Below are 12,492 nucleotides of genomic sequence, written 5' to 3'. Positions count from 1 at the left end.
AGCCGGGCTGCCCGGCCTGGGCCCCGCGGGGCGCCAGACTCTGCGCGGGTCGGAGGGGCGCCGGACGCGCCGTCGGTCCAGCCCGGCCACAGGCACTTTGTCCGTCGGCGCGCGCGGCGCAGGAGACGGCGTTGCCTGCTTTGGCTTCCTGACTTGCTTCGAAGGCGCCTCCTCCGCTGCCGCCCACGAGCCGCGCTGCGCTGCGCTCCGCTCCTGGCCCCGCCGCCGCCGCCGCCGCCGCGCTGCCTCTGCTCGCCTCTGCCGCGCCTGGCGCTGGGCTGGCGCTTTCTGCCGAGAGAGAGAGAAGGCGGGCGAGAAAGAGGGAGGAGGGGAGGGGAGGAGATGGCAGGGGAGGGGGAAAGGGGTGTCGCCCTGCCTCGGGGCTCATCCATCTTCCTCAAATTCCGCTTGAGTTCCCCCCAGCGCCGCCCGCCCAACGGCCGGGCCAGGGAGCGGCGGCGGGTTCCCACTGGAGAGGCCGAGGGGGGCCCCTGGGAAGGCGCCGCCCCCTCCCGCCTCATCAGCCATTATGGCTGGTGATTGATGATTGCCAATTACTGGCCGGGCGCACAAGGGCCTTTTGTCGGGTGGGGCGGGACCAGCTGCTCCGCGGGGAGGACGGGGGAGGGGACGGGAGCGCAGACCCGGACGGGACCAGGGACGCCCCGTCGCCTCTCGGCCCGCTGAGCCGCCCAGACCCTGGACAGGAGCCCCGCGGGAGGTCGGGGCGCAAGCCATGGGATGGGACCCCCGCGTCCGCGGGGGCGCCAATGACCCCGGAGGGGCCCGACGGGGCTGCTTCCTGCGACAGGACCTCTTCCTCCTCCTCCCTCCGCCGGCGCCCACTGCGGGGGGCGAGAACCCGAGGTCAAAGGCGCCGGTTGGGCCGGGCATCGCCCTCTCTTGCTCAGGAATGTAGGACCCCCGAAAGCTCCGACGGCTCTTTCTTGGGCTGAGACCCTTTCCAGCCCGCTATCCACTCAAAAGAAAACTCTTCCCGAAGGAGGGGGCGGCCTGGTGGAGATGCCAAGGCCTCGCCGGCGGGATTGTGGGGGGTGATTGGAGGGGGGCTCCTGCGGGGTCACTTCCCGACCCCTCCTGGAACCCAACCCCTTTTCCAGGGGAACGAACTCCCACGGGAGGCGGTGGTATCTCCTTCCCTGGAGGTCCTTAAGCAGAGGTTGGATGGACACCTGTCATGGATGCTTGAGCCGAGATTCCTGCATTGCAGCGGGGTGGACTGGATGACCTTTGGGGTCCCTTCCAACTCTATCATTCTATGACAGGTTGTGTGTGTCCCCCACCCACCGTTTTGCTCAAAAGAAGGTCGCCCAACGACGTTTTTGCAAAGAGCCACTCTGGACAGGGGATCTGAATTCCGGAAGGGGCCACCCAGAGATTCCTGCTCGACCTAGTGGCGGCTTCGCTCTGGGCTCCCACAAGATCCCGTTCTCACCCCACTGCTGTTTAACGCACGCATGAAACGGCAGGGAAAGGTCCTGAGAAGCTCTAGCGCCTCTTCGCATCAAGCTCAGGCGCCGCGCCAGTTCTAAGGCCAACCCTGACCCTTTCTGCCTCATTCAAGGGGGGCAAGTTTTCTGATGATATTAAATCGCTCAGGTTCGTTGAAACACTGGGAGAACTCCAAAAAGATCTTTTCAAACTGAATGGGCAATAAAATGGCAGATGCAATTCCACGTATAGAAGCGTAAAGTGATGCATGTTGGTGAAAATATTATTATTATTACACCTACAAGCTCACGAGGTCTGAACTGGTGGTGACGGCCAGGAACAAGACTTCGGGGTCCTAGCGGATTACTCTATTAAGATGTGGACCCAGTATGTGGCGGCAGTGAAAAAGGAAACCATTCCGTGGGATCTAGGGATCATTAGGGAAGGAATGGAAAATGGACGAAGTCGTCAGGCCCTCGTACCAATTTATGGTGCGACCGTATTTGGAGTCCTGCGCACAGTTCTGGTCACCTCGCCTCAGAAGGGATATTGTAGAAGGCGGCTCAGAAAGAGGAACTGAAAGGATCAAGGGCGTGCGGGGGGGGGTGCAGCTCCCCTATAAGGTTGCAGCATTTGGGACTTTTCAGACAAGCGAGACCGGCGACCTAATAGAATTTTATAAAATTGCCCGTGGCGTGGAGAAAATGCACAGATAAAAGTTGCTCTCCCTCCCTCATAACTTGTAGGCATTCAATGAAGCTGAATAATGGAAGATTCAGGACAGACAAAAGAAAGGGATTATTCAGGCAGCGCAGAGTTAACCTGCGGAACTCCCTCCCGCAGGACGGCCACCAATCTAGACTTTTTTTTTTAAAGAAAGATTCAGGCTTTTCAAATATTCTGTTACCCAATATTTTGAACCACCGTTTGTGTATTTTTAGTTATCCTGTAAAACTGGCTTTATTGCGCTTTTCTGGAATGGTTGTATGCTGCGAATTGTTATTTTATTGCGGCTTTAACTGTACTTTATGCTGTTAGCTGGCCAGAGAAAATCAGCTGGCATGAGAAACTCCCTCATCCCAGGTCAGACGATTTAGCAACCCGCCTCTTCAGACCACAGGGGTCGCTCTACTCATTTCCCTGAGGCGGGCAGATGCAAACGGAGGAGACCATCAGGAGTTGTGCGAGGAAGAAAGAATTGCAGCCGGTGCAGCTTGCGTGACGCCCTCCACCTGGTGATTCAACCTGTGGCGTATTTGGAAAGGCTCATAGTCCACAAGCCCCAAGCCAGGTCCCCAGTCCAGTCCAGAAATGCATGCTCATCCATAGATACACTCCCCCCCCCCGAAGAACAGGATCAATCACTGCTTATATTCAACTTATAAAACACATTGAAGGATTTTCAGTCAGCTGAAATGCAACATTTAACGTTTATTTAGAAATGCAAACAGTGCCCTCATTCATGACCACCTCCTTCATTCGCCAGAGCAAAGCGGGGTGTTTGGGGGGGGGGCGCGGGGGGTGTTCCTTCAGTTATTCTGGCGCTCCGGTGTATGACGTCATTGCTTCGGTTCGGAGCAGAGTCCTGGAGCTGCGCCCCCTGGCGTCCCCCCTCCCGGGCGCCTCACCTTTCGGGAGGCGGCTCAGAAGCCCCCGTGAACCCGGTGGCGCTTGTGCTACGTCAGTGGAGGCAACCCTGCAATTGGGGAGGAGACGGGACGACGGGGGGAAGAATTCTTGCAAGCGGAGCAATGGAGAGACGGGGGAAAGAACATCTCAAGAACGCGAAATTGTGGCTTTTGGGGGAAATCAACGCATTACCGGCAGTCTAGGCCAATTTAATACACGCGAGGGGGCCACGCAGCGCTCCTTAGCGAAGCCTCCGGTTCCTAAGTTGCACTTCTGGAAAAGTTTCCCGGCAGTTTAGTTCGGGCATTGCGCTGCCTCCAGCGCCCTCTGCCGGCGGCCTGGAGCAGATGCGCGCGGTTGCCTCGGCCGCTTGGGTGGCCCGCTTCGACGGGACGGACCCGCAAGGAGCCTTTGCACTGGGGGAGCGGACTCCAGCCCCACCCACCCTTCCCACCCCGAGGCTTCAGCTGCTGCGCACCTCGGACTGCGCCTGCCCCCGCCTCCCGACAGTGAGCCAGCCAGCCCCTCTCGCCGCCTAGTACAGGACATCTTCGAAGCGGAGCAGCACGAAGTCGCGCAAGGCCGGCGGCAGGGGCAGCTCCGGCAGGGCGCGGGTCAGGCGGTCCTCGAGGTGGTTCCGGATTGCGCAGCGCGCCAAGTGCTGCAGGGCGCGCGGACTCCGGCCCAGGGCGAAGAGCGACTGGAAGAGGCGCGGATGTTGCTGCGAAGAGAGAAGCCGCGAGGCGGTCAGAAGGGGGGGGGGGCGCTGGGCTTAGCCGCGCAGGGGCGGGGGCTCCCCCCAGGGTCCTCCTTTGCGCACATGCCACCGTCCAGCAAGGGCTGGGCAAGGAAAGCCTGCGGGAGCACCAGGGCCCTTCGTAGGGGGGACAGTAAGAGCGCAGCGGCCTGGAGGAACCTCGCGGTGTTTGAGGTGCACGGGCCCCGTCGAGCCACTCTTGCTGTTGCGCCCCGCCACAGGATCCCGCGCACTTACCTGCACCAGCTCGGCGGGCACAGCCTCGGCCCACTCCTCCGTGACGGGCACGCGCGGGTAACAGTTGATCAGGGCCTCGACAGTGCGCGGGGAGGCGCAGCAGTGGCGCAAGACCTGCGACGGGAGGGACGAGGGGAGGCAGCAGTCAGAGGCTCGCGCCAGAGCCTGACAGCGCAAGGAGGCCCCGCCGAGGCGCGGGAGCCAGTCGTTCCTTTGCGCTGTGCACTTTTGCTCTTCTAGACTGGGTAAACCGAGAAGAGCAGCGTGACCCATCCCATCTAGAACCCCCTGACTGGGAGCCGCCGCCCCCCCCCCTCTGGCCTCCAGGTAGCCTTCTGAAGTCAGAAGATGCTTCCGATAGAGTCGTTGCCAGCCAGTGTAGGTGATGCTGTGCCAGATGGAGCAATGGCCAGCTTCCTCGATTTCTCCAGCCCAGTCGCTGCAGGGCCCTGCTCTGTCTTCTGGTCGCAGCAGGGCCTCGACGGGAATGGCCCCATTAGGTGAGCTGAAACCCCGGGCGTAACGACCTTTAGGCGCCCATGTCCATTACTTCAGTAGCAATGCAGGCAACGTGCATTTAACTCTCCCGCCCCCGCCCTGCAAATTATGTTTTCCAAGGGCTTCTGCGTTACTGAAGCGTCAGATAACACGCAGCTCCTTCTATTTGCTGTCCCGGGGCCCCTCTGCTGCTTTCTGGGGGGTCCTTTGGGGGGGCCCTGGGCTAGCGGGCGTTGTGCTTCCGCCCCGAGGTCCACCCCTCGCTGCTGCGCTAGTCCCCAGGCCAAATCCCACGTCGGGGGTCTCGTGGCCCGGCACCTCCCTGGGGTTCAGGCGGGTGCGCGGCGCCCCTTGGCCGGGGCTTCCCTCTCTCTGGGACTGGACTGAAGCAGCGCCTGAGCCGGCTGCACGGAGCAGCTCCATCCTCATTATCTGGTGTTAATAGGAGATTAATTAGTGTTAATTGTTGATTTTCCTGCATTTTCCCAAAGGGGAGAGCAATCTGCCAAGCCTGGGAATTAAGACAGATGGTTAACCCATTGCGCGGGGAGGTGGCCGAGATCAGGTGCAGGGGCTGATCTCTGCCCGGAGAGGGGAGTGGAGAGGCCCGTTCCCTCCCCATAACATCCCTTTCGCCCCCCACCCTCAGCAGAGGGCATTGGGCCTTTCCTGCCGCCAGAAGGGTCCGCTTGCAGCGCCGGCAGAGCCCCCCCCCCTGCAGCTCCGATGAGAAGGCGGAGGGCGGGGTCCTTCGGGGCTCACAAGCCCAACCCAGTGGCAGGCCGTCCCGCAGGTGCTCTTAGGCGCTCTGGAGCTCCGGCTTCACTCAGCTGCTGGTCTCAAAGCGACGGAAGCGCCGTAATTATAACGACTGGCGGCCTCTGAGAGGTCTTGCAAGGACTGTTTTGCTTGCAACCTGAGACGGCATTCGGTGCCCGGGCAACTCTTTCAGCCTCAACGAGAACAGCATGTTGGACTGGGGGGGGGGCACTGGCCCGATACAGCAAGCTCTCATGTTCTTAAACCCGTTTACGGGGTTCTGGGGTGCCATTTTTTGGGGGGTGATTGAGCAGGTAAGTCCCGCCCTGCATAATCGATCATATGAAGCGATGTACGTGCACCATTTGAATGGCGATGCCCACCAACTTGGAGGGGGCATTTATGGGGGGGGCTGAAGCCCCCTCGGCCCCTAGGAGTTGGTTCCTATGGCGGGACTCCAGCAAGACTTCAGCCCTTTCCGAGGAGGCCATCGTGCAGGTGCCAAACCAGGCAGGTGAGGTCAGGTGAGGCGCACGCAGTGCCCTGGACAGTCCCGGCGCCTTCCTCGCCTCTGCCACCCCCATAGCAGACAGAAGAGCCGTGGACTGGTGGGGCTCACAGCCAGCCCGCCAGCCCCTCCCCGCCCCCTCGTCCCAGGGCCCCCAGGACGTGAGGCGCCCCTGACCCTTCTCACCCCGCGCGCACCTTGAGGAGGGCTCCGGGCCAGACGCGGACGGCGCCGTGGTTGAGCAGGTCTCGCACCACCAGCTCGGGCCGGTGCTCCAGTTTGTAGGCGGCCACCTGGAGGATGTTGTGCAGCGCCGTGTTGCCGCTATAGCTCATGATGTTGACGTTGGCGCCGCGGGCGAGGAGCAGCGCCACCACGCGGGGGTTGGCGGCCTTGCAGGCCTGGTGCAGCGGCCGCTGCCGGTCCGTGTCGGGGGCGTCCACGCTGGCGCCCGCCTCCACCAGCTGCCGGCACACCTCGTAGCAGTCGCCCAGCGCCTCCGGAGGGTGCGCCTGGGCGCAGGCGGCGTTCAGCGGGGTCTGCCCCTCCGCGTTGCGCGCCTCCAGGCTGGCGCCGTGGCTCAGGAAGAGGCGCACGTGGCCCGCCAGACCCAGCCGCGCCGCCAGGTGCAGCGGCGTGTCCTCCTCCTCCTCCGAGACGCAGTTCACCCGCGCGCCGTGGCACAGCAGCAGCCGAGCGCACCTGCGCGGGGAGAAGCAGCAGAGGGGTCGCCCGGCGCCTTTCTGGGTCCCCTCCCCGCCGTCCCCAGGCCTGTGTCCGGGCTCTGCTCCCCCAGGGGGTCTACTCGGGCAGCCTCTGAGCTGTCCTGGCCGCGGCCAAGCCTGGCTCTTGGGTACCGCCAGAGGGGCTGGGGTGGTGGGTTTTCAAACTTGCCCTAGACTAGGGGCTTGTTTTGCTCTATTATAGGCCGGTCTTAGGGAAGTTCTCAGGGCGGCTCACATGAGGGAAGAGGCCTAAAACTTTGGCATGCTGCTTAGCTTGGCCTGAAGGCGTGAGAAAGAGGAGCCGGCAAAAGGCCCCTTCCTCGAATTTCCTTCCTGGCCTGACTTGTCCTGGTCTCTCTTAGCCAGAATGGCTCCTCTCTGCTTCTAGCGTTCTGAATGCAAGTTGCTGGAAGGAAACAACCCGGCGGGATGGAGAGCTGCTCGTGTTCGGATCCTGCTCGGGTGCTTCCCAACAGAGGCATCTGCTTTGGGCACAGCGAGATGGGCCACTGGCCTGATCCAGAGCCAGGCGGTTCTCGCGTTCTCGCGTGGGACCTTCCTTCCAGATAGGGCTGATACTTTCTGCCGGGAGGAGACCTCTCAATTCGGATGTCTCTCCATCGCAGAGACAAGCGCCGCTCTGAATCCTCTTTAGTCCTAGTATCAAGTGTGTATTTCCTACCATAAATGGAGTTTTCTCCCCCTCCCCATTAGTCTGTTTTATCCTGGGTAAAGTGTGCACCTCCAACAGGTAATCTGTGGTCAATTTCTCTCTCTCTCTCTCTCTCTCTCTCTCTCTCTCTCTCTCTCTCTCTCTCTCTCTCTCTCTCTCTCTCTCTCTCCTAGCTTCCAGCTTCTCCTCCAAGAATTTGTCTACTCTTCTTTTGAAGCCATCCAAGGTGGTGGCCATCCCTGCCTCCTGGGGGAGGGAGTTCCGTAGGTTAACTACGCTCTCCTGAATCTTCCAACACTTGGCTTAGCTGGATGCCCCCTGAGTTCCAGTGTTAATGAGATGGGGACAAAAACTTTACGTGCTTTCCCCATGCTATGCATAATTTTATAAACTGCTATCTTGTCGCCTCTTACTTGCACTTTCTCTAAAGTAAAACGCCCCAAATGCGGCCACTTTCCCCCAGAGGGGAGTCGCTCGTTCCCTCCATCATTCTGGTCGCCCGTTTTCTTGAAAGGGCAGCGAATTGTTAATTAATCATTATTACTGTGGCCTTTTTTCCAGTCAGGGAGAGGCGCTTGTGGGATTCTCTGTCTCCTGTATCAATATAACTTGGTAGTCTCGAGCGCCGTGCAGCTCAGGGAGAAAAATTGGGGTCGGGCGGCAGTTGTGGGCATTTCCCCCGTTTGGGTCCAGGGGGGCGCGCTCTGCCGACTGTTCTGCTTCCAGGACCCCGGGACTGACCTTCCTCTGGGAAGCCAGGAGAGGACGGCTGTGTTCCCCACCCCACCCCCGAATGGAGGATGAGCGGCCCTTCTCCCCTGCCCGAAGCCCAGGGTCAAGCGAGGGGCGCCTCTTCCAGGCCACGCGCCCCAGGAGACGCCCCGTCGGGGCTGTGCCACTCACTCGAGGGAGGCGGGGCTCCGGCACAGGTGAAGCGGCTGGAGCCCTCCTTCCGAGACGGCCAGGGGGTCAGCGCCGAAGGAGAGCAGGAGCCGCACGCAGTCCGTCGTGGCCGCCGCGCACGCCTCGTGCAGCGCAGTCCGGCCGCCCGGCGCCAGGTCCACGTCCGCCCCGCGGAGCAGCAAGTGGCGCAGGCACTCCAGGTAGCCGCGGCTGGCCGTGATGTGCAGCGGGGTGGTCAGCTCCTGCTCGTAGGTCAGCGACCAGAGCCCTGTGGAAGGGAGGAGAGACGCTGGGTCAGGAAGGGCCGTGCGGCAGACACAAGGGCGCTTTGCACGTGCTCAGGGGCACGGTGGCGCGCGGAAAGCAGGTTCCAATGGAAGCCTGCAAGCGCTAGAAGGGCGCAGGAGCGATCCCCAAGCTCTTCTGCAGGTTTTCCTTGGGGCAGCAAGGCGCTTTTCCTACCCCCGCCTCTCCCCCACCCCCGTTGATCTCTGGGCGCACTCAACCAGCGGGAGTTGAATCGGTAGTTCTTCCACTCGTCCTGGTCGCTGGTGTCGAAGACGGAGTTGGGGCCCACGCCGCTTTCGGGGTCGCCCAGGAGGCAGAGGATGGCGCACCCATCGCCCGCCAAGAGCGCCTGCCAGAAGGCCTGCGCCGGGCCCTCGGCCTTGCGCGTGGAGATGGGCTCCATGGCCCCGGCGGACGGGACCCTCGGGGCTTCTCCGGCGGGAGAGAGGCTGCAGCTGGGCTGCCCGGGACGGAGGGCTGCGTGCCCGGGTGTCAAGTCGCAGCCCGAGCTATTCTGGGGCTCCCTTGTGACTCAGCAGCAGCGCCGGTGCAAAGGGAAAGCGCCGCGCCAGAAACTGGGAGCGGGGCGAGGGTTCGAGAAGGCAGGTGATCTCCACGTGCTTAGCGAGACGGGCTGCGCAACGCCCCAGCTCGGTCCCACCAGACCAGCCTGTGGACCCTGGCACGATCAACCTGGGCCGGTGGTGGCGGCCTACCTGGCAGAGTTGTTTTGGCAAGGAAGGCACGAGAAACCCGTCTGCAAGGGGGGAGGGGCCGCAGGAGCAGGTGGGAAGCCCCAGCTGGCGGGGAGGGTCAGCAGCAGGTGAGGCGCGCGCGCCCGGCCTCTGCCAACTTGTCTAATCCCCTTTTAAAGAATGCTTTAGTTGAGATTCCTGCATTGCAGGGGGTCGGACTAGATGACCCTCAGGGTCCCTTCCAACTCTCCACCTCTAGGATCTATAAAGTCGCCTAAAATGAGGAATCACCACAATCTGTAGCTGCAAAGCTGTGACTTGAAGGGCCTTTTGCTCCGTCTTCCTCCCACCCACCCATTCTGCCCCGTCCCATTTCTAAAAACGTTGTAACCTTTCTGCAAGCACAACTTTCATAATCCCTGTTTGGTTTTGCCAATTTGAAAGTGGGCAGGGCAGAGACAAGGGTTTTGGGTTTTTTTGTTTGTTTGTTTTTAAAGTGACAGTATAAAAGAGAGTTGTCAGTTCTTGTTATGTTTCCAAAATAAAGGTTTGTTTGTGGGGAATCATTTTTAACTGACAAACAACATATTTTAAAGGGAAAAAACCTATTCCCTACATTGCATCATCATACTGAATAAACTGCCAGATGGGTGGGGTATAAATAATATATTATTAATTATTATTAATAATATTATCATAATAATATATGAGCTCTATGTGTGTGGGAGTTTCAAAAGTGTAAAGGATAAACAAAGTATTTTATGAAGGGTCTCATTGCCTTCCTCTCCTGGAGGGAGGGGAGAGGGCGGGAGGCTGCCGTGCCCCCCCCTCCCTCTGCCCCTGGATTGCAAACCAGCCATCTATCATGTTTCCTGGGCCACTTCCTGTGTGCAGAACATTTCCTCTGGGGGACTTGCCCCTTCTCCCTACAGCCCCATCACTCTTGCTCTTGGGGTGTCTCAGGCTGGAGAACACGAGACTCTTAACCTTGGTCCTGGGTTCGAGTCCCCTGTTGGGCAAAAGATGGGGTTGGACTAAATGATCCCTGTGGTCCCTTTCCAACTCGGGATCATTAGCTCCTTCGGCCTGCACTTCTCAATTGAGCAGCCTAATAGAATCGTAGAAAAGGGACCCCCAGGGCACATGAACCTCCATGCTCCAAGCCACCTTGCTCCCCGCCTTCCGTAGCTTCCCTTACCCCATTTCTGGCTGGTCCAGCGCAGATCCTGGCTCTTGGCGTGGATGACCAGGTTGACCTCGGCGCGCTCTGAGAAGTGTCTCTGCACCCCATCCAGGTCCCCCGTGTAGAGGGCGTTCTGGACCACCATGTCCCTGCACTCGGAGGGCGGCTCTTTGTAGGTCCTCCTGCCCCAGGAGGCCACTGGGCCTTGGCAGGAGACCTGGCTCTTGGCACCTTCCCACCTCCATCTCAGCTCCGCATCCAGCCCCAAGGAACGCCACCTGGAGGCCCTGGAGGAGGAAGACGAGGAGGGGAGGGACCTGGACATGAGCTTCCTCCCAGAGAGACGATGGCTCTCCTTCAGCGCCTTCGACTGCTGGCAGTGGAGACAGCGGCTGGGGTCTTCTGCCCTTGGAGAGCTGTGTGCTTGCAGGACCCAAGCCTGACTCAGGGCTTATAAATAGTCCTCTTGGCAGCCACCGCCTGCCTGCCTGCCTGCTGCTGGCTTCTTTTATCATCAGCTCCCAAAATACATTTCAGGACTTGAGCCAAGGGAGGTGTTTTGTGGCAGACCTGGGGAGATTCTGAATGTTCGCAAGCATGTGCAGAGTGCCTTCCCAAAAGTTCCCCGCACATGAGAAAACCTTTTTCTTCAAGAGCTCACTCAGCTCTCAAAAAGCAGACCCAATTCTGGAAAATAAGCCCCCTTTCCAAAGTGAGAAAAATGCTCATCCTGGAGACAGTGGGGGAATGGTCATCCTCTGAGATTTCCACCCAAAGTGCCCTTCGGGGAGCTGCAAATCTCCTTCCATGCACAACTTATTTTAGGATAATCTTTGAGAACAATTATGACGTCCAAGGATGCTTAGGCAGACTTGAATGACCTTCTCCCTTTTTATGTTTCCCTCTTAACCAAGAAATCGCTCTCATTCCGTTTAAGTAAACAATAAAAATATAAGGTTTACTCGCCTCAAAAGTCTTGCCAGGATTCAACAAATACAGGGATGAAATCAGGCAGCCAAGGCACCTGCAATGCGCTCTACGTGGGGCTACCTTTGAAGGTGACCCAGAAACTACAACTAACCCAGAATGCGGCAGCCAGACTGGTGACTGGGAGTGGCCACTGAGACCACCTAACACTGGCCCTGAAAAAACTACATTGGCTCCCAGTACATTTACAAGCACAATTCAAAGTGATGTTGAGCTTTAAAGCCCTAAATGGCCTCAGCCCAGTATACCTGAAGGAGTGTCTCTGTCCCCATCATTCGGCCCAGACATGGAAGTCCAGCTCTGAGGCCTTCTGGCGGTTCCCTCCCTGCAAGATATGAGGTTACAGGGAACCAGGCAGAGGGCCTTCTTGGTGGTGGCGCCCACCCTGTGGAACACCCTCCCATTAGATGTCAAGGAAGTAAATATATCATCATCATCATCATCATCATTACTACTACCCGCTTAGGGACCTGCCATCTCCTTCTGCCAAGGGGGGGGGGGCAGTCCTCAGATACAAAAGGAAACCACTGAGTCTATGTTCTATTTAAGGACATCCATGTCTTTTATTTCCAATTAAGCACACAATAGATTGAAGCAAGAGGACACCCAGAGCTCCAGGCAGGACAATTCTGCAAAATTTTTTGGCAGGTGCTTCAGCTGGTGCCCTTTAACACACTCCCAAGTCCACCCCCCTTCGTTCCACTAGTACTGCTGCACTTTCCTCAAAAGTTCCCCCAACATTTCAGGCTCCCTTTTTGAAACGTGACACAACTGCTTCTCCAGCCTGGGGGAAAGAGGCTGGCAGTTTGCAGAAGAGGCATGTTAAGAGAGAGAGAGTTAGGGGCCTCCAGACGATCCCTGTATCTTCAACCTCGTAGGCTGACCCTCTTTCTCTCTCTATCTCTTTCTCAGGGACACCAGATCAGTTGGTTAGGCTAGTCCCAGAAACTTCCCTCTCTGCACTGGCTTATTACATTTCTATCCCACCTTTCCCTCCAGGGACCTGAAGGCGGCACTCAGGGCTCTCCCCCTCCTCATTTAATCCCCACAGCAACCCTGTGAGGTAGGTTAGGCTGAGAGGTAGGGACTCAGGGTCAGCCAGTGAGCTTCATGTTTTAGTGCGGGATTTGATCCCTGCTCTCTCCTATGTCCTAGTCCAACGCTCTAACCACTACACCACACTGCAACAGGCAACTTG

The 12,492-nt window shown here is 58.9% G+C and overlaps 1 protein-coding gene across 3 annotated transcripts; it reads right to left on the bottom strand.

Annotated features, from left to right (window-relative positions):
- Positions 1–2,959: 2,959 nt before the first annotated feature.
- Positions 2,960–10,697, bottom strand: ASB10 (ankyrin repeat and SOCS box containing 10). Of its 3 annotated transcripts, none has more exons than XM_081882610.1 (6): positions 10,323–10,697; positions 8,142–8,409; positions 6,038–6,542; positions 4,076–4,189; positions 3,560–3,802; positions 2,960–3,148 (listed from the first exon to the last, which is right to left on the bottom strand). In XM_081882610.1, exons 1-5 carry the CDS (start codon positions 10,630–10,632, stop codon positions 3,617–3,619), a joined length of 1,383 nt encoding a protein of 460 aa, XP_081738736.1. In that variant the 5' UTR covers positions 10,633–10,697; the 3' UTR covers positions 2,960–3,148; positions 3,560–3,616. The 3 variants fall into 3 exon arrangements, with proteins under 3 accessions (XP_081738736.1, XP_081738734.1, XP_081738735.1); XM_081882608.1 differs by lacking the exon at positions 10,323–10,697 and adding an exon at positions 8,643–8,965; XM_081882609.1 differs by lacking the exon at positions 10,323–10,697 and adding an exon at positions 8,648–8,914.
- Between the last annotated feature and the right edge of the window lie 1,795 nt (positions 10,698–12,492).

Source organism: Podarcis melisellensis, assembly GCF_964234715.1.
Source record: "Podarcis melisellensis genome assembly, chromosome: 12".
Lineage (NCBI taxonomy): Eukaryota > Metazoa > Chordata > Lepidosauria > Squamata > Lacertidae > Podarcis > Podarcis melisellensis.
This window is presented reverse-complemented; position numbering and strand designations above follow the sequence as displayed.

Coding starts and splice junctions, on each gene's coding strand:
- ASB10 (XM_081882610.1), bottom strand. CDS start 10,632: ATGTCCAGGTCCCTCCCCTCCTCGTCTTCCTCCTCCAGGGCCTCCAGG. Junction 8,410..10,322: donor CTGGACCAGCCAGAAATGGG/GTAAGGGAAGCT, acceptor TCCCTTCCACAG/GGCTCTGGTCGCTGACCTAC. Junction 3,803..4,075: donor TGCCCGCCGAGCTGGTGCAG/GTAAGTGCGCGG, acceptor CTCTCTTCGCAG/CAACATCCGCGCCTCTTCCA.